The sequence below is a fragment of the Penaeus chinensis genome, chromosome 10 (genome assembly GCF_019202785.1).
Source record: "Penaeus chinensis breed Huanghai No. 1 chromosome 10, ASM1920278v2, whole genome shotgun sequence".
Lineage (NCBI taxonomy): Eukaryota > Metazoa > Arthropoda > Malacostraca > Decapoda > Penaeidae > Penaeus > Penaeus chinensis.
The window spans coordinates 33,734,787-33,762,144 of record NC_061828.1 but is presented as its reverse complement, the minus strand read 5'-3'; the positions used below and the strand labels follow the sequence as shown (position 1 = coordinate 33,762,144).

The window sequence follows — 27,358 nt, the reverse complement described above, 5'->3', positions numbered from 1 at the left end:
AAGAAATATTAACATTAAAATAAACCTTAACTGTACAGACATCAGCAATCCTCATTTATGTATGTGAGGATCTACCTTGTTATGCTTTACACAGTGACCGTTGTAACTGTAACATTAAATAACCTAAACTATAAGACAGGCGCGCATACATACATACATTCATACATACATACATACATACATACATAAATACATATATACATGCTTACATACATTTGTAAATACATACATGCATAAATACATATATACATACACATATACATGCATACATACATACATACCTATGTACTTACATGCATACATACATGCATACTCACATAAATACATACATCGTAAGTGTGTGTGTGTTTAACTGTTTGCCTGTCTGTGCGGTCTACATTGACATTATCCTCATCCGATTACAGAAATACTGTAATCAGTCATGTGTATTAAATGTTATCTCGTTGATAGCGCCCACCCACACGAGTGGAAGCGCGTGAAGGCGAGTAAGAAATTAACATTAAAGTGATAAAGCAGACGAACCGATTAGGACCATTTAGTTTACAAGTTAGTAAGGAAATCGTGCGAGCGAGCGTTGGGCATTTCAAATCTGACGTCATGTCTTTCGAAGCTGGTTTAGCAATGTATGGTGGGCGCTGGGGTTGCTTGATTATCTAATCGGCGAAGGCTTTAAATAGTGGTGTTTAGGCTAATTACAAGTTACAAGTCATTTAATTATGGCTCCCGATTAAGTAACGTAACTGTCATTTTCATTGTATTGACTCCCCGAGGGACGTAGAGTAGATAACAAGTGAGGAAGGAACGCTAAAGAGAGAGCGGGTAAAAGCACATTTCTAACAGATTATTATAAAAGAAAAAAAGGCCGAAATCCGTGAGCAAAACCGTTACTCCGCGCTCAGGATTCAAACGTGACCATGACGATTCATTCCTTTTTTTTTTCCAGCCCTTCCAGACAGACCCGCGCCAATCTGATGATTATCTTTTATTACCCACGCCCACTTTCTAATCTCCGGCTTGTCACAGGTGCTAAGGGCGTCGGAAGTGATTGTCGGAAATGGCGAGATTGAATGCATTTGAGTCTCGTCCTCGATTCGGCTCTGCTGCGTGACATGCAAGAGCCTCTCGTTGCATTATTCTCTTCTTTTCTTTGGTCGAATCTAGCTTTTTTTCAGGATATCGATACTATTTTCCCCCCCATAAGTTTCTCTAGATATTCGGAAATACAATCAACGTTTTCTTTTCATTGAAGACATTGATTCTATTTTTTTTCTTCTTCTTCATACGTCCCAATAGATATTCGGAAATGCAATCCTTACCGGACGTTTTGTGCAAGAATGATATGTAGATGACAGAGCAAGCGGGAGAGAACGCCAAGGTTAACCACCTCTGCGCTGTCACCACACCCGCGCCACATGGTTGAGTGTGATGATGATGGTGATAGTGATGATGTGACAGCTTGTGGATAATTCTATTCCGAGTAATTCCCCCCCCCCCCCTCTTTCTTGCTTTATTATCCTGTTAGTTATATGGCGAAGTTAATGCTTGCCTTCCACGACTGGTATTTTATATGGGTGGCCCTGAGGAGGGGGTCGAGGGGAGGAAGTGGAGGAAGATAGTGAAGGAAGAGGGGGAGGGGGGAGAAGAAGAAGAGGAAGAAGAGGGAAGATCGAAGAGGAAATGATGGAGAGTTAGGAGGGAGGTGGTGAAGAACGGTGCACGAAGCACTTTTTTGTGGGAAGGGGTCAAAGATGCACATGAAGGTGATGACGAACTGAATGTATTATATCTGTATGGCATTGTTGTGTTGTAAATAATCATCATCACTAATCTGTTACCTATCCCATCTGTCACCCAGTCACCAATCATCTCCCTATCACCTCGTCTCGATAAGAAAAGAAATAAAGAAATGATAACTGGGACTAGGCCAGAACATGTTTCCGGTGAAGGGCGTGGATCCCCCACTCTCTCTCTCTCTCTCTCTCTCTCTCTCTCTCTCTCTCTCTCTCTCTCTCTCTCTCTCTCTCTCTCTCTCCCTCTCTCTCCCTCTCTCTCCCTCTCTCTCCCTCCCTCTCTCTCTCTCTCTCTCCTCTCTCTCTCTCTCTCTCTCTCTCTCTCTCTCTCTCTCTCTCTCTCTCCTCTCTCTCCCTCTCTCTCTCTCCCTCCCTCCCTCCCTCCCTCCCTCCCTCCCTCCCTCCCTTCCCTCCCCTCCCCCCCCCTCCCTCCCTCCCTCCCTCCCTCCCTACCCCCTACCCCCCATCTCTCTCTCTCTCTCTCTCTCTCTCTCTCTCTCTCTCTCTCTCTCTCTCTCTCTCTCCCTCCCTCCCTCCCTCCCTCCCTCCCTCCCTCCCTCCCTCCCTCCCTCTCTCCCTCCCTCCCTCCCTCCCTCCCTACCTCCCTACCTCCCTACCCCCCCCCTCTCTCTCTCTCTCTCTCTCTCTCTCTCTCTCTCTCTCTCTCTCTCTCTCTCTCTCTCTCTCTCTCTCTCTCTCTCTCTCTCTCTCTCTCTCTCTCTCTCTCCCCCCCTCTCTCTCTCTCTCTCTCTACCCCCCGCCTTACCTGTCGTAGGTGCGGCTCGGGCGGGGGGTGGCCCTTATATGGCCAGTCGTGTGGCGTTTATACCTTGTAACGAAGGGTAATGAAGACCGTTTTGCCGGACGTGGTGGAGGTTACGGCGTGGTTTGAGCATGGCGATGACGATGGTGGTGAATGAGGCTTAGTCATTTTTTTTTTTTTTTTTTTCTTCTATGCTCCGTCGTTCTTGTAGGTGGAATGGAGAGGGAATACGGGTTTCTTTATCTGGAGTGTATATCAAGGTTCCGGATTCCTTCGGGGTGATGACCGGGATAAGCGCGGCGGCGGCGATGCTCGTAGCTGCAGTAACGGTAGCGCAATGAAGGCGATTGGAAGTGTGGGGCGAACATAACGTGGCCTAGTTGTTAAGCTCGTCGCGGGGGTGATAATGGCCGTAATTACCATTAATATAGCAAGCCGTCTTTTGTTCTTCCTGCGTTGAAGCGATACAGCAATCCAACGTTATTTGTGTTATTGTGCGGGTAACGGGAACGCTGGTATTGCTGACCTAACCTGACGTGGTGTTCGAAATAGGGTATTTTGAGGAGAACATTGAAGAGTAAATGCGTAGATTTCAACGCATAGGTGATGGCGATCCTTTTTCCAAATAATTTAGACCTCCCAGGGATTTGCTAAGACTGTCTCAGAAGAAAGGGGGAAAAGTAGTCTGTAGTCTGCGTGAAATTTTCTGATCTGAAGGTCGTGCAGGCCAGGTAGATATCCCTTCGCCGCCGTGGGTTAGTATGGTTCTGGGAAAATCCAGCGGAATGGATCAGAATTTTATCTGCGGAATGTTCTTATGCTTGTTATTATCCCTTTTTTTCCCCTCTCTCGTCCTACTGTCTCGGTTAGATTTTATTTTTTTGCCGAGAATTCAGCGGTGCAGTTTTATGGCGTGTCGATCGTCAGGAGAAGGGGGGGGGGGGAGGATTCTCATCTTCTCCCTCTAGCGCTATTCACAGGCATAATCTCTCTCTCTCTCTCTCTCTCTCTCTCTCTCTCTCTCTCTCTCTCTCTCTCTCTCTCTCTCTCTCTCTCTCTCTCTCTCTCTCTCTCTCTCTCTCTCTCTCATCTCTCATCTCTCATCTCTCCCTTTCTCCTTCTCCATCCTTCCCTCAATTTCTGACTTTCCTCTCTCCTCCTTTTATTCCTTCCTCGGCATCCTCTAATACAATTCCATCAGCTTGGGCATTTCACCGTGGCAGCAGGCAGGTGGTGGCGCGCGGGCATCTTTGCGCGTTGTGCCCCGGCCAGTGGCCCCAGTAGACAAGCGACGCGCGAGACGTGCCCGGACCTGCGCTTCTCTAGTTGTTTTTGTTGACACCAGGTGGCAGTGGCAGCGGGTTTGTCTCAGGCGGCGGCGTGGCTGCGCGGCTACTCACTCATTCACCTATATATGCCATTGAGGAGTGGATATTTCTCTTTTTCGCTCTCTCTCTGTTCCTTTTGGTATTTCGGGGGATAAGTGATATGGTCCGGCGATGATGTAAATATGTTTTTTCTCTCTTCCATGAGGTTCAGAGTTGATGATAATTGGGAGTAGAAAGGTTTCATGTCAGGATATTAATTTTTGCGCATTTTTTTTTTTTTTTTTTACCTTGATTTGCCGGCGGTTCGCTAATCGGGCGGCGGCTTCCAATCATCGTAAAGCGCTCAAGACGGATTGGAATTTTTGTTTTGTCTGGCCCCCGCAGGTACCTAGCCAGCAATTGCCTTGTTGACCTTGTACTCTTGCGATAAACTATGACCCACGTACTTGTGGAATGCCGGGATATGCAACGTCATATTAACTTTTTTATTAATATTATTCCATTTCCCTCTCGTTCCATTTCCCTTGCCGCGATTACCTTGTCTTGGCGATTGTAACCTCCTGCCTCGCCTCCGACTGCTCGGGATAATCACGGTTGCGCTCGCACCTGTACCCTGGAAGACGTCTACGAGGAATCTCTACCGATATCCCCTCCCCTTCCCCCCCCCCTCCCTTCTCTCTCTCTCCTCCTACCCCTTCCCCTTCTCCCTCTCCGTTCCCACCCTCGTCTTCCCTCGCTTCTCCCTCCCTTCGCGGGCGTGTTCAACCTGTCTCCCACAACCTTCCCTACCTACATCTCCTCCGGGCGCGGTATGGCGTGGACGCTCGCCGCCGCCGCTGCCGCCGCCGTTGCCTGCGGTCCTTGCATAAGCTCCCCTCCTCGCCGTCGTGGAAGTCGCAGCGAAGTCGCGGCGGCCGAGTCGTGGAGAGGCCGCGTGGTTTCGGTCCGGAATTTAGGGGGTTGTGCTGAGCTGCGGATCATTGGTATTGTTACCATGATCAGTATTATTATCATTATTAATATCATTATTATTATTATCACCATCATGTTTAATATCTCCTATCGTAGCTCACGCCTGGTTCCTAGCCGTGGCGGTCGAGGCTGGCCGGTTTACGGAAGGTCAGGTGCATCACCTCTGCCTGACCTCCGCCTCATGGGCTGAGGCTCGCTTCGCTGATGCCTCGCAGTGACCGACGCAACACGGCTTCTTGATTCTCATTTCGTTCTCTTCTTTGTGGAATGACCCCCCCCCCCCCCGTCGTAGTCCTTACCTCCCCTCCCCTGTCCCGTGATGGGCGAGGTCACCGAGGGTCAAGGTACGGAGGCGCTGTTTACCGACCCCGATATAAAGCATCCCGTTTATGTTTGCCTTTGGAGGGTCGTCGCCAATCCCTCGCCTCTCGAGTAACGCGAGTCGACCGGGCGTTATTTAGAGAGGGGGCGTGAGCGTGTGTGCAGGCCCCCGCCAGTGACACGGGACAGAGCTGGTATCGGGGATGGAGCGAGACGCGAACTAGGGAGAAGGGGAGAGGGGAGGGCAGGGGGAACGGGGGTGGTGGATGGGGAGAGGGGTCAGAGGGGAGGGAGGGAGGGAGGGTGACTGGGTAGGGAGAAGCTAAGAGAGGAGGAGAGGGGTCGGAGGGTAGGGAGGGAGGGAGGGAGGGAGGGACTCGACGCAAACCAGAGCACAACCGGCCCACCGCTGTCTCCTCGGGTTCCCGCGCTCTGACTCACCGTTCGGACTCACCTTACCTTAACCAGCCGGAGTGTTCAGCGCGCGACTCGGCCGGATTTCGTGGCCATTGTGTTTTTTTTACTTTCTCTAATTATTATGTTATCCTGTTTTAGATTTTCTATTAAAGACCGTACTAGACGTTGAAATTGAAGAAAAAAAAAAATACATATAGATTGCAGAGAGTTTTAATTGCGTTTGTCGATTACGCGTCGAGTCCCTCCTTCCTTCCCTTCTCCCTCTCTTCCATACATGCCCATCACCTTCTCCCTCTCCCCTCCTCTTCCACCTGCCATCTCCCTCCCTCCTTGCATGCGTATCCAGCAGCCTCTTCCTCTCCTCCCATGCACGTCCAGCACCCCCTTCCTCCCACTCTCTTCCTCTCCCCTTTCCTCCCTCCAACTCTTCTCCCCTCCACTTCCCTCCCATCAGCCACTTCCCCCTCTTTTCCCCTCCCCTCTCGGCCCTTACACTCCTATTCCTTTCCCTCCCATCCCGTCCCCTCCCTCTCCCTCTCCCTCTCCCTCCCCTCCCCTCCCTTTCCCTCTCCTTCCCTCTCTCTCTTCCCCTCCCCTCCCTCCCTCCCTCCCTCCCTCCCTCCCTCCCTCCCTCTCCCCCTCCCTCCCTCTCCCTCCCCTCTCTTTCCCTCTCTCCCTCCCTCCCTCCCTCCCTCCCTCCCTCCCTACCGTTCTCACACGGCCTCGCTCCCTGTCTGCGGATACCCACCATAGGGCACGCCGAAATATTTAGCTTATCTCGGCAACAGCGGTTAGGTTATCGGGCTTGGGGTCAAGGTGGCGTAGGGGACGGGGGAGGGGGGTAGAAAGAGGGAGGGAGGATGGGAGGGAAGGAGGAAGAGAGAGAGGAAAAGAGAGAGGAAGAGAGAAAGGAAGAGAGAGAGGAAGAGAGAGTGGAAGAGAGAATGGAAGAGAGAGAGAGAGAGAGAGAGAGAGAAAGAGAAAGAGAAAGAGATAAAGAGAGAGAGAGGGCCTGGTAATTCCACTTGGTTGAAAGGAACCCCTGTCTTTCCTGGAGGCTGGAGAAGGCTTGGGTGGGTGAGGGGGGGTGAGTGTTTCGGAAATTCTTGTCTCGTGTTCTGGGCCTCATTCAGTAGATCGGGCATGGGCGGAAAATTCATGTTTATTTTACTATTATTATTAGTTATTATGATTGTTATTGTTATCATTGTTTTGTTATTATTTCCATTATTATTATTATTATTAACATTATTGTTATTATTATTGCTATTGTTGTTATAATTTTAGTAGTAGTAGTATCGTTGATAATTATATCTTTAATGGTAATTGTTATTACGATAATAACTATATATATTATATATATTTACTGCCAATCTGATTGTAACATGATACAAATAACCATCATTATCGACGACATTATACTGATATCATTGCTATTATCATAACGTTGATATGAACAAATGCTGTTAGTACAAATGCTGGAAGACACACACACACACACACACACACACACACACACACACACACACACACACACACACACACACACACACACGAGGGGGGGGGGGGAGAGAGAGAGAGAGAGAGAGAGAGAGAGAGAGAGAGAGAGAGAGAGAGAGAGAGAGAGAGAGAGAGAGAGAGAGAGAGAGAGAGAGAGAGAGAGAGAATGAGAGAGAATGAGAGAGAACTGGTGGGGGTCTTTCCATGCGATATCTGTCAACATGGCGGTAGAATCACCAGCGGGGCGGCGGTGCAGAAGCTTAATCACATTATTAAATTGTCCTTTCAGTCTCTTAAAACGACATCTGAATAATTATGATTCGCATTAACGTGGAGATTCGAGCGCTTTTATCATCACTGATGGAGGCGGTTTTTTTCATCGCGAGTTTTCTCCTCCATTAGCGCTGTCTGAGATTTTTTCTTATCTATTTCTCTACATTTTTTGTGGGCGGTTTTCGTTAAATGAGGCTGGGTCGGGGGAATCGATTGGAAAGTGATATCAATTAAGTGCGATTTTTTTTTATTCAGTGTCGTTAAAAGATTTTTGTCAAAGTTGTGATAGGAAGAAAAAGAACAAGAAGCGAAAAGAATGTTTTCGTGAGGGTGGTGTCATCAGCCTTGAAGGAATAGACTGTTAAAAGCTCTTGTTATTCTTACCTGTGTCTTGCGAAGCGAAGGGAGTGAGGTAATATAGGCTGCTCGAGGACGTTTTATATTATTGGATTTTTTTTTATGCACTATGAGTATTTTTTCCTTTTTCAAAAACATTGTCGAGGTTTTCCTGTAACCCATCTTATTTCTTCTTATTATTAATATTACTACAACTACTACTACCACTATTACTATTACTATTAGTATTAGTTTTAGTTTTACTACTACTATCACTATTGTTATTACTATCATCATCATCACCATCACTACTACTACTACTTCTAGTGCTATTATTATTATTATTGCTGTTGTTATTATCATCATTATTACCATTATTACCATTTTTTTCAACCATTATTATTATGATTATCGTTTTCTGGGGGAGAGAGAGGACCGGAAATGACTCACGGATGTCTGTGGCGGATTTTCCAATTACGGATTTCGATCTCAGCGACAGGACGTCCGGTTGGCTGCAAAAAGACCAGAGTGGGCATCGATGGCTTCTAAATATGCTTTTTTTTCTTATCTAGGAGGCCCATTTTTATTCTTATTTTTTGCATTATTTGTTTGTTTACGTTTTTTTTTATGTATGGAATCTTGCTTTTGTCTTTTCATTATTTTTTTTTTGTTCGATATGTGAGGACGGGTGGATTCTTACGTCTGTTTATTTATTTATTTATTTATTTATTTATTTATCTATTTATTTATTTATTTGTTTATTAATTTATTAGTATTGTCGGTGTCGGTATCCGGAAGTGATCAAGATAATCCATAGCCTCGCAATTATTCCTCTCGCAAAGTATCTAACAATCTCACACTCCATCCACGCAGAACTCGCATACATTACGCTTCACGATAAATGCCCGCCGGCGATAGTGCAATGCCATAGTGATTCGAGCGTTTACGAAAGACACAAACATACCCCCCCTCCCCCCCTCCCTCCCCTCCCCTCCCTCCCCCCTCCTCCATAACGTACCTGGTTGAAAGTCCTTATGGCGGGGAAGAGTGAGGTGAAGCTGGTCTCGTTCTACGCGACGCTCGGTACGTATATTTCTCTTTTTTTTTGTTGTTGTGGTTGTCGTTGTCTCGTTTGCATTTGTTGTGATTGTTTTTTGTATTATTTTATGATCGTTGGGTTATTTGTTGTCGTTGTCTCGTTTCCATTTGTTGTGATTGTTTTTTATTATTTTATGATTGTTGGGTTATTTGTTGTTGTTGTTGTTGTTGCTGTTGTTTTTTGACGGTGTTATTGTTATTGTTGTTGTTGCTGTTGTTTTTTGACGGTGTTATTGTTATTGTTGTTTTTCTTGTTTTTTTCTTCATTTTTATTATTGATGTTATTATTATTATTATTATTATTATTATTATTATTATTATTATTATTATTGGTATTGGTATTGTTATTATTACAATATTGCTAATTACTATTAATGATGCGTTTATTATTATTATGCATATTATTATTTTTAATGTTATTTTTAATTTGTTGATTTTATTGTAATTATTATTATCATCATAATTCGTTTTTGCGTGTGCTTGGATGTTCCTAATCGCGCGCGCGGCGTGTGTGCGTGTGAGTGTGAGTGTGAATGTGAGTGTGTGTGAGTGTGTGAGTGTGCGTGTGAGTGTGAGTGTGAGTGTGTATGTGTATGTGTATGTGTATGTGTATGTGTATGTGTGTGAGTGTTGTGTTCGTGAGTGTGAGTCTGTGAGTGTGAGTGTGAGTGTGAGTGTGAGTGTGCGTGTGAGTGTGAGTGTGAGTGTGAGTGTGTGTTACACATCCCATCCTCACTTTCACTGGAGTACGACCTCCTTCCCGCGCGTGTCTGCCCCGAAGCGGCAACGGAATCCTCATTTCGACTTCGATGAAACGCGCTTTAAACTTTGTCTCTTTGAAATGCAAATATATATTTTTTTCTAATAGTACACAATGTGCCGTGGAAATTATTAAGTAACTGGTATTAAGTCAATCAGTTTTATTAAAAGACCCACAGGAAACGTTTTTTTCCCCTCCGCCCGCCTTTTGATAAAATAATACACAAGTTGGGAATAAAGAAAAAATCCCGGACCGTTGCTTGTCTCGCAGGCACTAACGGACAGCGAATGAGCGTGGGCAAGTGTGCGGTGGACGGCTGTATAAATGAATAGATAATTGTTCACCGTTCATGACTCGCAGCACACATGCCCGCTAGACACCTGTTCACTCGAGAATTAGTACGGCACGCACGACTTCCATTCATATTATCAGTGACTTCTGGTCAATCACACACACCCTGGCAGTTAATTGACTCTTCACAGGCCCAGCTTATAAGACCTGTAAAAGAAGATGCGGTGAATTTTGACGTTGCTCTAATGATATCTTTTCTGGCGAAGCTCCAGAGAGACAGTTCATCGCCCGAAATTTTACCTTTTCTTGAGAAATGTTCGCAAAGCTTGGCGCGCTCCGTTACAAAGCGTGTGAATTTGCGTCGACACTGTCAAATCACTGATTATTCATGTCGAGATATGTGTGACCGTAATAGTATTAGTGGCATGTAATATGAACTGCTTCTACACAGACATCCTGTTCTTATCGTTTTCGTTATCTGAAGTCCATACATTGCACGGTCCCAGCCGTAGATTAGTTTTCTAAGTAAAGTAGGATATATTATTCTTGTGGGGCTGCTTGGGCTAGATTTCGCAGTCTACCTTAGTAAAGGACGTTCTGTTATTAATCTCTTTCTTGCTCTCCCAACAGGCGCGTGCCTTATGTTGCTAGCGGGGCAGCTCCAGAGCGGCGCCACACAGAACAGCAACGATGACGACTCTACTGTGATCTCGGCCCCCGACGGCCAGGACGCCCCCACCCTGGTCATCACGGACGGCGCAGGAGCAGAGGGTGAGCCTCCAGACGCCTCTCCCCCGAGCCATGAGGGGACCCAGGTGGAGGACCCCATCAATGAGGTAGGGTCTTGCTCTTTGTTTGGCGTCATTAGTTGCTATTTCCGGGTAACAGTTGCTGGTGTTGTGATCATTTCTTGCCCGGTGTTAGTATACTTTTTTAATAGGTTTTATTTATTACCTTTGGCCAGATCTTGATTTTTAAAATTAGTTTTGAAGTACTGTCAATTACAGTACCCTTCCTTAAAAGTAGAATACAACCTCTACTATACTGTATAGGAAAATACTGAAGTCACTGTATTATATGTTATTAACTTCCAGGTTTGGGGCATGCCAGGCTCCAGTTCTGCTGACAATGATACCCAGGGTTTCGCTAATTTGATTGACGAAGCAGATGCTGGGGCTGGCATTAATCTGGGTGATGGGCAGCGAGAGGGCCATTTTACAGGAGCCTCTCGTGTGGTCATCCCAGTCACTCTTAACCTCAGAGGCTACACCTCCATGAGCTTCCGAACATGTCGTCATGGAACACTGTTATCACAGGTAAGAGTCCATTTTTTGCTTTAGGAATATATTGGTCAATTTATTGGAAGTTGGTAAATTATTTATGTTGTATAGTTAATTAATTTTATGCAATATGGATGTCATTTATCATGCAAATTATTAATTTATTTTCTTCTTTAAAGGAGGGCTCAAGTGGAGACACACTAGTATTAGACTTAAATGCAGAGGGCAGCTTGGTACTCACCCTGACACGCCATGGACAGCCTTATGTTACAACACTTGGTAGAAGACTTAACAACAATGTCTGGCACAGGGTCTACCTCAGGTAATTTATTTTACCTAAAAGTTTATAATGATAATGTAAAGTTCAGTACTTCTAACAGTGAATGCAACCTAAGTAGTATTTGAAATTATTTTGATAATGACAATATGACTTTTGTTGTGATCTTTCGACTTTTTAAAATTATAAAATACCTGTTTTGTTAGGACTGGTACAATTTTAACTTTTATGTAATAAAAAAATGTAATGATAAAGTTTTCATAAACTATTTTCAGTGCTAAAGTTTTCTGCTGGCTTGAAAATCATTATATGTAAATATGTATTACTAACACTCTAATCCTGTTCCCATAGGTTTGAGCTGGGTGTCCTGCGATTAGGTGTAGATCACTCAACAGTTGTTGTGGCTAACACCACCAGTTCGAGTGAACCCCTTCTAGACCTAGGCTTGTGGTCACGCACGCCTCAGCTAACCATAGGTGGAAATTTCACTGGATGCATCCTCCAAGGAGCAGGGACAGAAATGACAAACCCACTAGCATTACACACAGGAGTAGAGTGGGGTTCCTGTCCTCTTCCGGATGGGACCAACTGCAGTAAGTGCGGCAGTTTTTCAATGAAATGGATTTGCAATTTTCATGGTGTAATTGTCCACACACACAAAGAGGGATAAAGAGATGGGGGGAACTGTGTTACACTGATGTTTGAGTACAGTTGTTGTTCTTCCTTAGTTTTCCTACCATTAGAAAAATTGCATGTGATAATGTCTTGCACAATATTAATGTTGGTGGTGGTTGGGCTTTGTCTTGGCTTTCCTCAATTGCTTGGGGTGTGGTTTATGGCGGTTGTGGTGATGACTACTTCACATGTCGTGGTTGTGACTGCCTGCACCTCTTCATCATTCCTTCGTTCTCCTTCATGCATCAGCTGGAGGTAGGCACTGTCATAACACAATATTTCTGTTAATTTTTCTTAAATGCTTTGCATGCAATAGAGACGAGCTTGGAGATATTTACAAATGTACAATATACGATGAGAATTAGATATGAATTACTAATCGTTAGGAAATTATAACACAGAAGTTATGAATATTTTGAATGATCTTAGTCATTATGCATAGAATTGAATATTTTATTATATTTCAGACTTTTTCTGTCATAACTGCTTTTCTATTTGAGAGTAATTTTTCTCTATAGGCTTTATTAAAATCAGTTATACACTTAATGCACATACAATGTATTATACTTAATAACAGTATTATGCTGTGCATGCATCTGTACATACATTTTGATACACATACATAAACTTTCTTTAAACAGCAGGTTGTTACATAGTTTTGTGATCCTTATGTATACATCCACTTTATAATTTAAGCATATCTTTTTTATACAACAGGTTCTTATGTAGTTATTTGCCTTTGTTACTATGAAGAACTATTGTGCATGAGTTTTGGAATAGAAATATGCATATTTGTAGAACATTTTTAGAACAGATGAAGTCATATACATTTTTGCAGGTGGATTTGCTGATCCCTGTTTCTCTCAACCTTGTGGTAGACATGGCCAGTGCCTTCCATATCAGGAGAGCTATCGTTGTGATTGTTACACACGTTACACAGGAGAAACTTGTGAACTTGATAATGGTAAGACATTGTGTCTTGTATTTGAAACTTTAGTTCATGTACACTCTTGTTCATCAAGAACCAAGAAAAAATAAGTTTTGTGTAGTATTTACTTTGATTTGTGATTTTATTTTCAGGACCCCTCTGCCACCTACCAGAATATGAGTGTCAGAATGGTGGACTCTGTCAGGAAGACAGGCGAGGTAATTCCACTACCTGTGCCTGTCCAACTGGCTTTACAGGCAAAGTGTGCCAGGTGTCCATTGATGCAAGTTTCTGTGACAATGCTGACAATCCTTGTCAGGTATGTTGACATATTAAGGTGGTTCTTGGTTTTTCATTTTTATTTTCTGAAATTCTTGAAGCTAGTAGTACATTACAAGAAAAATCAAACTTTATCTCATGGAAAGAAGTGAAATTTGTTGTTTGTCAAGGATTTTTGAAGAGAAGCTCATTTGTGTAGCTTCTCAGTATTAATTAAATCTGATATTTGACTGCACCAAAAGAGTCTGTTATTAGTTATGTTATTGTCCTCATTTCCATTTTTTTATGTATGAATGGGATGAAATAATGCAAATAATCTCCATTCTAGATAAAAAATTAACAGTTCCTCTTTATATTGTGTAAAGTGTTAAATTATAGTCATCAAATTCAAATTATCAATTAACTGCAACTATTACCTTTACAGAATAATGCCACTTGCACAGTGACGCCATATGAAGACAGATACGAGTGCCTTTGCTTACCTGGATTCACAGGAGAACACTGTGAAACAAATAACGATGACTGTGCCTCCCTTCCATGCCTTCATGGTGGCATATGCAGTGATGAAATTAATGATTTCAGATGTGACTGTGATGGCACTGGGTAAGAGCACAATAGATTTCTTCAGTTTTCTTCATATGTGAGAGCTTCATATCTCAACCTCTTTTTGATAATTATTGTTTGTCATTTTGTTTTTCCTTTATCCTATTTTTTGTCTCTTTTGACTCATCACCATCACTCTCATTAAGTAGTAGACATGATCAGTATCATCGCCACCTTTAATCTCCTACTTTTGTCATCATCATTGTTATGGTATTAAGCACTCATTTCACATTCCTTATCTAAAATTTTTCATCTTTAAACATCTACATAAGATGCATACATTTGCATTATACATACATCATTAATTTTTGCAAAGATTATCAAAAGGAATTTTTCTCTAATCTGCAGCTATGAGGGAGAAACATGTGAAAACAATATAGATGAATGTGCTACCATGCAACCATGCCTTAATGGAGCAACATGCTTTGATCTATATGGTGACTATGAGTGTGCATGTGCTCCAGGTTACGGTGGGAAACATTGCGAAGTGGTAAGTTGTTAATAATTTTCTCACTGGCTGTCATTTTGATGTTAGATATTATGAAGAAGATATTATGAAATCAACATGAATGGACCTCTTTGTCATATGATACTTAGTCTTGGACTTTTCCTCTATCAGGAAGTTCTCGAATGCTCATCTGATCCCTGTCAAAATGGGGGAACATGCACAGACCTTCAAAATGCATACAGATGTTCATGCATGCTTGGTTTTGAGGGTGACAATTGTGAGCATAACATCAACGACTGCTATAACGTTACTTGCCCTGAGAACTCCTACTGTATGGATGGAGTTAACGAATACGTATGCAGATGTAGCCCTGGATTTTCAGGTAAGTGTGAAATGTTATGCTATGTATGATCCTGTGTATATTGTCCTCTGTCTTGCTGATATTAAAATTGTAATTACTATTGCAATTTCATTGGTTGTCAAGTTGATTAATCTAGTTATTTAGTTCACTGAATACTGTGTTTGTACAGATCAATTTTGATACATTTGACTATAATGCAAAATAATTGGTTTTAGAGAGAATGAATTGTGATCAACTACTCAGTTAATGTAATTAATAATCTTTCAGGTTCCCCACCTAACTGTCTCGAAATAAACGAATGCGATTCTTCTCCATGTTTGAATGGAGCTTCATGTTACGATCGAGATAATTCATTCGCATGCATCTGTACTCAAGGTTTTACTGGTAAATATTTTACCTTTTTCTGTATTATGTTACAAATAAGATTTTTATTTTGTAAAATTCAAGTGATACAAAAGCATTTCTACATTACAGAGAAATATACAAAATTAACTTACCTTTCATTAGTCATGATGTTAAGCCATATTCTCACCCACATTTTGATTTCTCAAACAGGAAGCAATTGTGAGATCAACATCGATGACTGTGTGTCAGACCCATGCCAGAATGGAGGCACTTGTATAGATGGCATTGACACCTATAGTTGTGAGTGTGCGCCTGGATTTGAGGGAAGCCACTGCGAAGAAAACCGGAATGAATGTGCCCTTAATGTCTGTATTCATGTTAAAGATTGTCGAGATCTGGTAAGTGGAGGCTGGGTGTTCTAGTGATTGCGATGTATTGACATGTGATATTTAGAAGTTTTCTAGAACTAATATATGAAATTTTTGTTTTATTTTGTGCATTCTCTGTGTATAGGATTATCATAAGGTAAGCGGCTATGGGAAGTTTTGATTTGCATCAGATAATACTCCCAACACAATATAAGTGAGAATAGATGGTATTGCTTAAGATATTATACAAAAGTTTTAAGTAAGCTTTGAGATATAAAGCTGTTGCTTCTAACTGTACCATTCTGAACAGTATTCTTCTCACAGGTAGTGCTTGATATTTTGTTATTTACATTCAATTGATTTGTTATTTTAGCCTGCAATTTCTATGAAGAGTATTATGAATATATTTTTTTCTGAAATATAGATTGGAGACTATGAATGTGAGTGTGAAGATGGATGGTTTGGCAAGAACTGTGATGAAGAAGTAGATGAGTGTGCTTCATCCCCTTGTAAAAATGGTGCATCATGCAAGGACAGACTCAATGGATTTGACTGTACATGTCCACCTGGCTTTACAGGTAAGTTAGTGAGAATAATTTTCTCCAGTTTACCAAAATCCTACTTTTTGGGACTTTAGTTTACAACCAGTGTAAGATTTGAAAAGATGAAGATGATCAGACAAAACTTATTACAGAATGTTATAGTACATGATGCAAATTGCCTGTTTTACTTGTGCTTATTCTTATATAGGAACTTTATATAAGGCTATATATACTGGGTTTGAATCTTTATCATCATTAATAAGTAACTTCCTGATTATATTTTGCAGGAGAAACTTGCGAAACTGATATTGATGAATGTGCAGTGAACCCTTGTCTCAATGGAGGTATATGCATTGATGGCCTCAACAACTATACTTGTGAATGTGGTGATGCATTCATGGGACTGAACTGTGAGGAAGAGTATGATGCCTGTGCATCCAACCCTTGCCAAAATTCTGCTTCATGTATCACAACACGTGGACAACAAGATTTTTATTGTGAATGTATACCAGGTATGTTCCTTTGTTCATGAGGTCCAGAAGAGTAAAGATTATTTGTTATTCTTTTGATTGTGTTCTCAAAAGTACAAGTTCTGAATGGTATCTCTAGTATATACTTTAGACTAAGGAATTATTTCAATCAATATGAATAAGATTTATTGCATATATTAGTTACTTACTACAACAACCATTTAAACTTTAATAATAGTTGAAGTTTTGATTTATTGTTGTCTGCTTCTTCATTCTACAATCAAAATTTCAGGTTTTGAAGGCTTCTACTGCAGCAATAATATCAATGACTGCTTCGATGCATCTTGCTCTGAGGGCAAGGTGTGCTATGACCTGATCAACAGCTATGAATGCCGCTGCCAAGAAGGATTTACTGGAGAGAACTGCTCTGTTAATATTGATGAATGTGAAAGTAGTCCCTGTCTCAATGATGGGGAGTGTCTTGATGGCATGGCAAATTATAGCTGTTTCTGTCCACCAGGATACACAGGTAATTTTTTTTTCTTTAGCACATTTAAATGTATAGGTTTTCACTTACTTTATTCCTAATGTGAGTACACTATATATGGTTTTAATTGAAAATGTCATAAAAAATATATTGTTTTCTTGATTTTCTTAATACTGATTTTTTAGAAGGTTTTTTTTTTTTTTTTTTTTTTTTTCCCACTAAATAAATTTCTAAATACTTTTTGACTTACCAACATTTTGTTTGTTTGCACCTATTTATTTTTAAAGAAACTCTTCACCTTGATTTGCAGGCCACAACTGTGAGACTGATGTGGACGAATGCGAGCTTCTCCGGCCATGTGTCAATGGCATATGCCAAAACTCCATAGGGTCATACCAGTGTTACTGTCGTCCTGGATTCTCTGGTGATCTCTGCCAAGTAGACTTTGATGAGTGCCTTTCTCTACCATGCCAGAACAGCGGCACTTGCATCAACAGGATAAACGGTTATGAGTGTGTCTGCCAGCCTGGTTTTACGGGTACTGATTGTGATATTGATATTGATGAGTGTGAGAGTGCTCCTTGTCAGAACAATGCTACCTGTTATGACGGTATTGCCAACTTCACATGCGAGTGCCTGCCTGGCTTCACTGACCAACTATGCTCCACAAATATTGATGAATGCGAGGTATGCATCTTCCATATCTTATTATTTTTTGACACTTGCTTTTGGAATTTTACTGCATCCTATTTTTTATACATATATGATTTAGCCTTTTTAATTTTTTTTTGTTTATTTGTTTTGCTTGTTCTTTATAGCTGTAACCCACAAATGATTTTATTTTTCCTTTCTTTGATAGAAAGCAAAATGCATGACGGATTCACTCTAGTTTTTACAGTATCCTAATTTATATAATTTTTTTTTTTATCTATTTTGATAGGAGACTTAATTTACTTTTCCCCCCCATCTATTTTGATAAGAATATTTATTTAAATTTTTCTCTTGATTTCAATATATTATTGTCAGTTCGTTTCCAATGTTTTGTCTGCATGTTCATTCTAGTCTGAGCCATGTTTGAACGGAGGCACGTGCACAGATGGCATCAACAGCTACACATGTAACTGTAGTGATACGGGCTTCAAGGGAGAACAGTGCGAAATAAACATTGATGACTGTGAGTCCTCTCCATGTCAGCACGGGTCAACCTGCTCAGATCTAGTGAAGGATTACAATTGTGCCTGTTTTGATGGCTATACAGGTTTGTCTTTGTGTGTCCATGTTTGTTGATATTTTTGTGCATGTTTCATGATAACGAAGGAATGATAAGGAGCCAAGGCTTTTCAAATAAAATATGTCTGTATATATGCATATATGTGTGTTGTGTGTGTGTTTAAACATATATATATATATATATATATATATATATATATATATATACATATATATATATATATATATATACACATACATATATATATATATATATATATATATATATATATATATATATATATATATATATATATATATATATATACATATATATACATATATATACATATATATACATCTATACATATATACATCTATACATATATATATATATATATATATATATATATATATATATATATATATACATACATATACATACATATACATACATATACATATATTATATATATTATATATATTACACACACACAGACACACACACACACACACACACACACACACACACACACACACACACACACACACACACACACACACACACACACACACACACACACACACACACACACAAATATCTACACATACATATACACATGTATATTATGTAAACATGGCATTCTGTTTAAGATTTTATTTGTTTATGCATATGTATGAGAATTTTTAGGGTTAGAGCATGCCTGTGTTTGGTTATGTATTTGTTTTATATTTGTTTCCTTCAATATATTAAGAATTAGTGAATGAATATAGTATATATATGTAAGCATTTATGCTATGAACTAGATTTGATAATAACCATAGGTAGGTAATAATTATCTTCAAACCAAATTTCTCCAGGGAAAAATTGTGAAGAGGACATTTTGGAGTGTGAAGCATTCCCCTGCTTTAATGATGCCACCTGTCTGGAGAGAAGTAACCTCACTCTCTATGAAAGGGGAATATTTTCAAATTTCAGTTATGAGAATGCAGGAGGGTTTACTTGTGAATGCATTCCTGGTTTTACTGGTAAGATCTCTCAAGGTTCATTTCCTTTATAGGTTAGTTTGTGAGAATACTGACATTTTATTTTAGGTAGTAGCATACAGATAAGCTTCTGTTTTCAATTCAGGAAATTATAGATTTTCAGTTTTAGATTGAAAGGAACACAGTAGTATTAATTGAAACATCACATTTTTTCCAGGTGATTTTTGTGAGACAAACATAGATGAATGTGCAAGCAGTCCATGTATAAATGGCCAGTGTATTGATGGTATCAATGCATATTCTTGTGACTGTTGGCCAGGCTATGAAGGTTTCAATTGTGAAATTGAAATTGATGAATGTGAGCTCTACAGGCCCTGTGACCATGGCACCTGTGTTGATAAGGTAAGACACCAAAATACTTTGTTGAATGTTTGTTTATATTTTCCTATCTTTCCATCTTTTTCTTTTCTCCCTTTCCCTTTTTTTCTGGAGTACTATGGTGTGTGTATTTCAGGATGTAAATAATCCTTTAAAAAAGGACTGATGTTCACAAGTATATTTTCATGAATAAGCAATCAGAGGTATTAGCCTTCTTAAACAACTAGAGAGAATTAAAGAGAATGTAAGGCATTATTCTGTGTTTTAGATTTTGAATCTTCATGGAAGTATGCTTTTTCACATAGTTACAAGATTGTTCAAACCAGAGTGCAAAAGAAGAAGAAAAAAATCAAGACCTTTAATTTCAGGTTGCTGATTACAAATGCATCTGCGAAGACGGCTATGGGGGGAAGAACTGCTCCGTCCCACTGACAGGCTGTCTTGAAGTAGAGTGTTTCAATGGAGGCACATGTGAGGCTCTGCTTTTTAATGAGACCATCCATGACTTCAAGTGCCACTGTGAACACGGCTTTACTGGTCGGAAGTGTGAGGAGCCTACCACTGTGTCTTTCTCTGGGGACTCGTACATTATGATCAATTCTCAGAGGGAAGAAGGTAAGCTGTTTGTGTTGTTTCTTGTGATTTTTTTTTTTTTTTTTTATGTTATGATGGCAGATATTTGACTTGCATTTTATTTTATATTATTGTTATTGTTTTGCATTATGCTTTTTGATTTTGATATGGGAATTTATTTTAGATTGAATGATGAATATGATTTTTTTTTCTAGGTTATGAGCTGGCCTTCAGATTCCGTACCACTCTCCCCAACGGAATCCTTGCTGTGGGCCAGGGAGAGACATACATTAAATTGGAGCTTCTTAAAGGACAACTTAACCTCCATTCTTCACTTCTCAATAAGTATGTGTGAACTGTCATTAATAAAAAGATCCATGTTAGTCATATTATAAGGTTATTTAAGTAAGTTACAATCATGTTTTTGTCCTTTTTTAAAATAATCTGTTAGCCTATGAGTAATCTATCTTTATTTTCTGATAGGTGGGAAGGCATATTTGCTGGTTCAAATCTCAATGATGGCCAGTGGCAGAATGTTAGAATGGCTGTCAATGACAGCCATGTTCTGCTGGCAGCAAATGATGAAGTGACAGTGCACCCCATTACACTTGTAAGATCCACAAACAGCTCAGAAACAAGCTTCAACACTTCATTTTCTACAACTGTCCTTGGTGAGTACTCATTCTTGATTTGATGTTCATTTTTATATTAGGGAATTACTTTGTATATTGTTGAGAAACTTGTCAGAAAGATAAGCAATGTATGATAGTTTGCAAAATCTGTTTTGTGTTCATGAATTTTTATCTTCACCATGCAGGAGGAGCCACGTCAACATTGAGAATACTGTTCAAAGGAGCACCATTTTTCACTGGCTGCATGGAAGATGTAGTCCTTGATGATGAGGTTCTGATACCAAGAACTGTACCACAGCCAATGAGGGTATGTATCATAAGGAAGACTTCAGATCTATTTTTATTGTGAATATTGATAATTTTTATCATAGTTTTTTTTTGCTTATTCCTTGCATAAAGAAGTATCATGTGATATTCCAAGGTTTATTCTATTGCTAATTTTAAAAATGTTTATAGGCTCTTGTCCAAGATGGTTGTCCTCGTGTTGAGCAGTGTGCCCCCAACCCTTGCATGAATGAAGGCCAGTGTCATGACTTGTGGACCAATTATCAGTGTACTTGCCAGAGGCCTTACCTTGGAGATACCTGTCAGCTAAGTGAGTACTTTTTTTTGGTTGGTTCTTGAAGGAGTGGTATAAAATCTTGTTTATTCTTCACTGTTTGTCTGTCTATATTTTGTTTCCTTGTCTTTTACAAGAATATTAAGGGAAAGAAATTTTGACTGCCTCTTCTCTGTGTTTTAGTGGCCTTTATTCACCTCCAAATGAGAATTGTATAGGGAGAGCTAACCATTTTGTAATATTGTGACTATTAAACAAGTATTCATATCTTGTTTTTTTAGGGACTCATCAAGGGTATTATTATTTTCAATGATTTGCATATTTTCATATATTTTACTGCTTCATATATTTTTTTTATATTGAATTTGTTTTTGGAGCTGACTTGGAGGCTGAAATTAGTACATAATTGTGCCGTAAAAGTACATTGTTTGCTTTTGGGAATGAGGGGGTCATTGTTGATTTTGTCTTTTGCCTTTTTAAGAAATGCTGAGGAGACTGGACTATCTTCTCTGTCCATTTCTATTTTATAAGGTTTTGTGATCAATGTTTGCTTTTCCTATTGATACTACAGCATAATTACTTCATTTTCCATTCTGGCATGGATTTTTAAAACCTAATGTAATAGGTGGTATACATTTATCGCATGTGCACATGTATCTATAGTCTACTGCTGTTTTTTTTCCAGCTGGCACTTGCTTGTAAATGTGCAAACAAAGGGAGAAACAGATCTATCTCTAGAATGATCTTGTTAGCAATTTGGTGCACAATAGACTTGTAGTGGAGATTCTAAAGGAAAGTTACTCTTGACTTGAATAAAGAAATATGTATAGAATTTAAAGAAGAGCACAGGAGAGGGAATCTTTTTCTTCACTTTCATAAAAAAGTAGATACATCTTCACAGTTTGTCACCATTTTCACTTAAGTGTAATGCATGTTTTGCACAAAATCTAGCTGTATGAGAAAGAAAAAAATCTTGTAGTTCTGTTTCATCTGAAATGAGTTCTATTATTCACTTTTTTATAAGGTGTCACATTGAAATGCTTTTCAGTTATGTCATACTTAAGGGTGTTAACTATGTAATCAATGAAACATAGTAATTATGCTTTCCTTTTTCCCATGTTCTTGTCTCTCTTTTTCTCTTTCTCTGTGTATTAGAGAACTGTGAGGAATGTATTTTTTTTCTCTCTCTTTTTTCTTTTCTGTTTTTTTTTTTTCTTTTTTTTCTTTTTCTTTTTTTCTTTTTTTTCTATGTTATGCAGCACAGTAGTTTGAAGGTAACAGAGCTCAGTGCCCATTTGTTTATTCTGGATTATCTTGGGTTCTTTATTTTCTTCTTTATTTTATCTGATTGATCGATTCGTTAATTTTTTTTCTTTTGAGGAGAGTTATATTTTACCCAAAAAACAAGAAAAAAACTACTAACCCAATTTGCAAGCCACTTTTCCCTCTCACATTTTTTGTTCTCTTGAATTTTTGTAGGAGGAGCAACCTGGGAGGCATCACTCTGTAGGTCATCTTTGCTTCTTTACATTAGCAATTTTCTCTGGCTTTTTGGATCATTTATGTGTATATTTTTATAGATGATGTACAATTTTTTTCTATGTTGTGTTTATTATTATCAGATTTGTTGGATATTGGTACGTAATTTTGATTTAAGCATATTTTTTTGAGTAGCTTGTGTAAGCTACTGATTGTATGTCATTTAGAGTTGTTTTGAGATATGAAAATTGCATTTTGAAGTACTATTTGAATGTATGTGCTTATTGATAAGTGATTTAGATTCGGTGTAATTTTATATATTTTGAAAACTCAGTGATTTGGGTTTGTTTATTGATGGAAAAACAAAAGGGTATATTACACATTATAGTTAAAAACATTACTGGAATACTGTAGGTTTACAAAATGAATTCTTCATTGAAATTTCATGTTTGTGAAATAGAAATTATTTGCTCACTATAAATCTGAGTTGCAATTTACCCATCATTGTTTTCTTAACTAGGTTTCACACCAGCCACTTTTGGAAATGAAGACATAATGGACAGCTTGGTAACTGTAGTGATTCCCGAAGTGGACCACACAACCTACAGGACACATGCTGATGTCTCGATGTTGGTGCGCACAAGAGAAAGCAATGGACTGATTTTCTACCTAGGAACACGAGAGGACGATATCTCTCTATGTAAGAATATTTCCTTGGATTTTTATAGTGCTTGTATCTGCACCCCATTTTTTAAAATACTTCTGACAGTTGATATTACTTTTTTTAATTAGCTGGGGGGAGCTTTGATGCACTGGAGATATATCTTATATCTAAATCTAATTCGTGAGCTTGTAGAGAAAGATGTTTTTTCACCATACACCTCCTATCCCATGGATTATAACATACACACTAATAGACCTCTGATTTTTATTTGAATTCTTTATAGCATCCCCTGGAACCCACTTGCTAGCAGAGTTGAAGGACAACGAATTAGTTGTGCGCACTCAGTTAGGCGGTCCAGAGGAAATGTTCATTATTCCAGATGTTACACTTACTGATGGTGAACCACATCTGCTTCATGTGAGTTGTTCTTTTTTCCCTCTCTCTCCTCCCTTTTTTTGTATTTTCTGTAGTGGTAAAACTGATTTTATTATACATGTATCTGCAGAGTTCCTTCATAATTTATTGATTTTCTCTTCTCAACAGGTAAAGCGTATCAACAGTGACTTGGAAATTTATGTTGACAATGAACAAGTCCTCAACGCTACACTGCAGCATGGAGGCAATCTAGAAGCTCACGTCTTATACCTTGGAGGTGTGCCTGATGGCTCCCATACCAGAGCGAAACGGCAATTAGGTGTCAGTAATATTACCGTGACTGTTACTCGACCTCACTTCAAGGGGACTCTACAAGACATCAGAGTGAGTAATGTCCAAATCAAAATGGATAGAGATTAAAATTAGCTCTAGATGTGGAGTATTGCAACTGTTTATGATAGTTCTTTGCTGATACAAGTTTTGAATTATAATCTAATTCTGTGGATGTGAACTCATGCAGTTAGCATTGTAGACTAATCTGGAATTTCTTTTATTAGCTGAGCAATGGTACAGAGACCCGACTTGTGCAGCCATTCCCTCTGGAGAGTGTGACCCAAAATGATCTTCCAGGAGAAAGTCTAGATGATGTTGACTTGTATAATGTGCTTGAAGGAACTGTTAGTGATGAAACTTGCAACCCAGATCCATGTCAAAATGGCGCAACATGCACAGTCACTTGGAATGATTTTATGTAAGTAAATCTTTAATGATTTTTTTCCTTATTTCAATAATTTTACTGTATTGATGTCATAATTATTCACTATAGTTTAAAAGTGTACTTTGAATAATGTAATGTACTTTGCTGCAGTCAATTTTGATTTGTATAGTTTTTATTTATGCACTTTATATATGATTAAGAAAATTATATTGTGTTATACTTACTATGAAATAGATGTATATAGAGGCTTGATAAAATTAGATTTTATTAACTGCACTTCTTTTCTTCACAATTTGAAATGCTACTTATTTAACTTTATCATAATAATTACAGAATCTACATCAGTTATGTGACAGAATCGTTACCTCACATCTTAGAAAGAAATGTCAACTTTCTTCATTCTTTACAGGTGTACTTGCATGTTTGGTTTCAAGGGCAAGACTTGTGAAGACCGTGAATATTGTGCAGTTTACCAATGTCCAGTTGGATCTGAGTGTCTCAACTTGGATGATGGCTATGAGTGTGTTGCAAACTTAACTCTCAATGGTATCAATTCCTCCATCACATATTCACCAAGCTTTACAAACTTACAGAAGTCATTGAATGAAATAACTATTACTTACAGAAGTCAGGTAAGGTTTGCACAATTTTTTGTTAAAGGTAATTTCATATCAGTATGAAAATAGTCATTTGCTTTTTGTATGCAAGGTTTGATTTGTATCTCTGAAGTAGTAAAAGATATATGTTATTTCCTTATAGGTTGGAGGGGTTATGCTGTATGCAGCAAATACAGATGGCAGTATTTGGATAGGTTCCAGTCCTGCTTCCATTGTGGTGGAGCAAACCAATGGCTCTGCTTCTCAGAAGACTTTCTTCTTGTCAAATTCTACCTTGGATGGGGAGTGGCATGTGCTGAAAGTTGTATTTGATCCTACAGGACTTCAGGTAATGTTGATGTTTAGCATATGACTTTTTTTCTTTTCTTTTTTTCTTTGTTTATAACAGACTTTGTGTGTAATTTTTAAAATTCTTACTGAATTCTTTGCTCTAAACAGGTTTCACTTGATGGAAATAGCCTCCTTGGTAGTGACCTTGCTGTTATTGTTGACCTTACTTCGCTGATTCTTACTGGTAAGTATAATTTCTTACTTAGACCTCTTAAATTAAACCTCATGGAATATAATGAAAACTATTTTGAAACTAAGCTTTCTGCTTTTACAACTATTTGTAAAAACAATATAAGATTTTTTGCATAATTATCTAATGTTAAATGCACTTAATTTCTTGTATGACAATTCTATTAATTCACTCATCAACTTTTATCTGCAGTGATGGCCATTGTACTGATTATGGTGTTAATAAAGAATTCCCTTCTAACCTTTCAATTTTCATTTTAGGAGAGCTAAAGCTAGGTGCAGCACCACTGCCTTTGGCCACACTAAATTTCCTGGACCCATCATTGGTGAACCCAACCTCTACTCCTGGGAACGCCATACTACCAGATGAGTCCTTCATGCCACAGGTGTTCCGTGGATGCCTGGGTGCAGTGAGAGTCCAAGAGGTGTTGGTTCCATTCTTCTCACAAACTGAACTTCTGAACAACAGTGCAGCAAACCAGTTCTTGAGACAGGTTAGTACTGAGTATTGACTAGATTTTTTTTTTTTTTTTTTTTTTAATTTATTTATTTACTTTTTTTTTTGTGCATATCTAAATTAGCTTACACCAAGATGAGTTGATAGTAATTTTACTTGACAGTCTTTTGATACTAGACATTTGACTTTTGCAGGAAGAATCATTTACAGAAATTGGATGCACAGTATGCTATGAGGAAGAGTGCATCAATGGAGGCTACTGTTCAGATCCATCGGAGGTATACAGTTGCACATGTGAAGCTGGATTTGAAGGCAATTTGTGCCAGATCAATATTGATGAGTGCATTGGGAATGAATGCCAGAATGGAGCTTCATGTGTTGATGGCATTAATGAGTACACTTGTAACTGTGCACCAGGATTTACCGGCCAATTGTAAGTTTACAGTTCTTGATATTATTTGTAATCTATTCTTGCTTGTATAGTTTATTTGACTCAATTTATCATTTGATAATCATTGAGGACTGATATTCATTGCAATTCTTCCCTGTAGCTGCGAGGAAGATATTGATGAGTGTGCTGACGAGCCATGCAAAAATGGTGGTTTGTGCTTCAATGAAATAGCAAAGTTCAGGTGTGAGTGCCCAGAAGACTTCATTGGATTAAAATGTGAAGAATTGAAAGTCAAGAATTGTTCCAACCTTATGTGCTTGCACAACGCTGTCTGTACTGATATTATAAGTAAGTATTCAGTTTTATTTACTCCCTTTTGATTTTCTTATATGCATCTGTGTATGTATTTTTGTATGTGCATAGTAATATTTATATTTTTTAGATATAGATATGTATATGTATATTTCAGTATATTTATATCTATGGCAATACAGTACCATGTTAATGCTACAGTAGAAAAGCCCTACTGTACGCAAACTAGATCCAGAAAGATTTCAAAGTCTTTCTGGATTTCATCATCTGATGTGAAGAGGAGAGGTAGAGGAAAGGGTATAATAGTCAGAGATAGTTAGAGAGGGATAAACAACAAGACATGCAAAGGGCAGTTGAGGATATGTTAATGGAAATGCAGGCAGGAGGAGAGGTAAGATCAAAGAGTGGTGTATTAGCAGGAAGTCCAGCATAAAGGAGTAATATGAGGATATGAGAAATGAAAAGACAAAGCAGGAGAAAAATGGCTGTTGAGGTTGAAATTAGGCCTTTTGTAGTAAACAGTACTTTGGTGAGACAAGTTCTCCATCACTAGGGGCACATGCCATCAGATCTATT

General features: G+C 39.2%; 1 protein-coding gene across 2 annotated transcripts in view; it reads left to right on the top strand.

Moving 5' to 3' along the window:
• LOC125029422 (protein crumbs-like) overlaps positions 1-27,358 on the top strand; it is a 114,373-nt gene that overhangs the window by 81,297 nt on the left and 5,718 nt on the right. Inside the window, exons 2-35 of one of the 2 annotated variants that reach the window (XM_047619275.1) lie at positions 10,480-10,685; positions 10,944-11,165; positions 11,309-11,451; positions 11,758-11,999; positions 12,331-12,336; positions 12,920-13,045; positions 13,162-13,328; positions 13,713-13,891; positions 14,240-14,381; positions 14,511-14,721; positions 14,968-15,084; positions 15,256-15,443; positions 15,838-15,991; positions 16,243-16,467; positions 16,718-16,954; positions 17,223-17,599; positions 17,975-18,170; positions 18,983-19,150; positions 19,326-19,510; positions 19,855-20,101; positions 20,275-20,404; positions 20,543-20,730; positions 20,877-20,998; positions 21,148-21,286; positions 23,250-23,429; positions 23,677-23,810; positions 23,937-24,152; positions 24,326-24,519; positions 24,896-25,118; positions 25,246-25,431; positions 25,542-25,617; positions 25,884-26,116; positions 26,274-26,512; positions 26,631-26,818. In XM_047619275.1, the coding sequence (XP_047475231.1) occupies positions 10,480-10,685; positions 10,944-11,165; positions 11,309-11,451; positions 11,758-11,999; positions 12,331-12,336; positions 12,920-13,045; positions 13,162-13,328; positions 13,713-13,891; positions 14,240-14,381; positions 14,511-14,721; positions 14,968-15,084; positions 15,256-15,443; positions 15,838-15,991; positions 16,243-16,467; positions 16,718-16,954; positions 17,223-17,599; positions 17,975-18,170; positions 18,983-19,150; positions 19,326-19,510; positions 19,855-20,101; positions 20,275-20,404; positions 20,543-20,730; positions 20,877-20,998; positions 21,148-21,286; positions 23,250-23,429; positions 23,677-23,810; positions 23,937-24,152; positions 24,326-24,519; positions 24,896-25,118; positions 25,246-25,431; positions 25,542-25,617; positions 25,884-26,116; positions 26,274-26,512; positions 26,631-26,818 (6,186 nt within the window). The remainder of the gene's footprint in view (positions 1-10,479; positions 10,686-10,943; positions 11,166-11,308; positions 11,452-11,757; positions 12,000-12,330; positions 12,337-12,919; positions 13,046-13,161; positions 13,329-13,712; positions 13,892-14,239; positions 14,382-14,510; positions 14,722-14,967; positions 15,085-15,255; positions 15,444-15,837; positions 15,992-16,242; positions 16,468-16,717; positions 16,955-17,222; positions 17,600-17,974; positions 18,171-18,982; positions 19,151-19,325; positions 19,511-19,854; positions 20,102-20,274; positions 20,405-20,542; positions 20,731-20,876; positions 20,999-21,147; positions 21,287-23,249; positions 23,430-23,676; positions 23,811-23,936; positions 24,153-24,325; positions 24,520-24,895; positions 25,119-25,245; positions 25,432-25,541; positions 25,618-25,883; positions 26,117-26,273; positions 26,513-26,630; positions 26,819-27,358) is intronic. The other variant, XM_047619276.1, reaches the window with a different exon arrangement.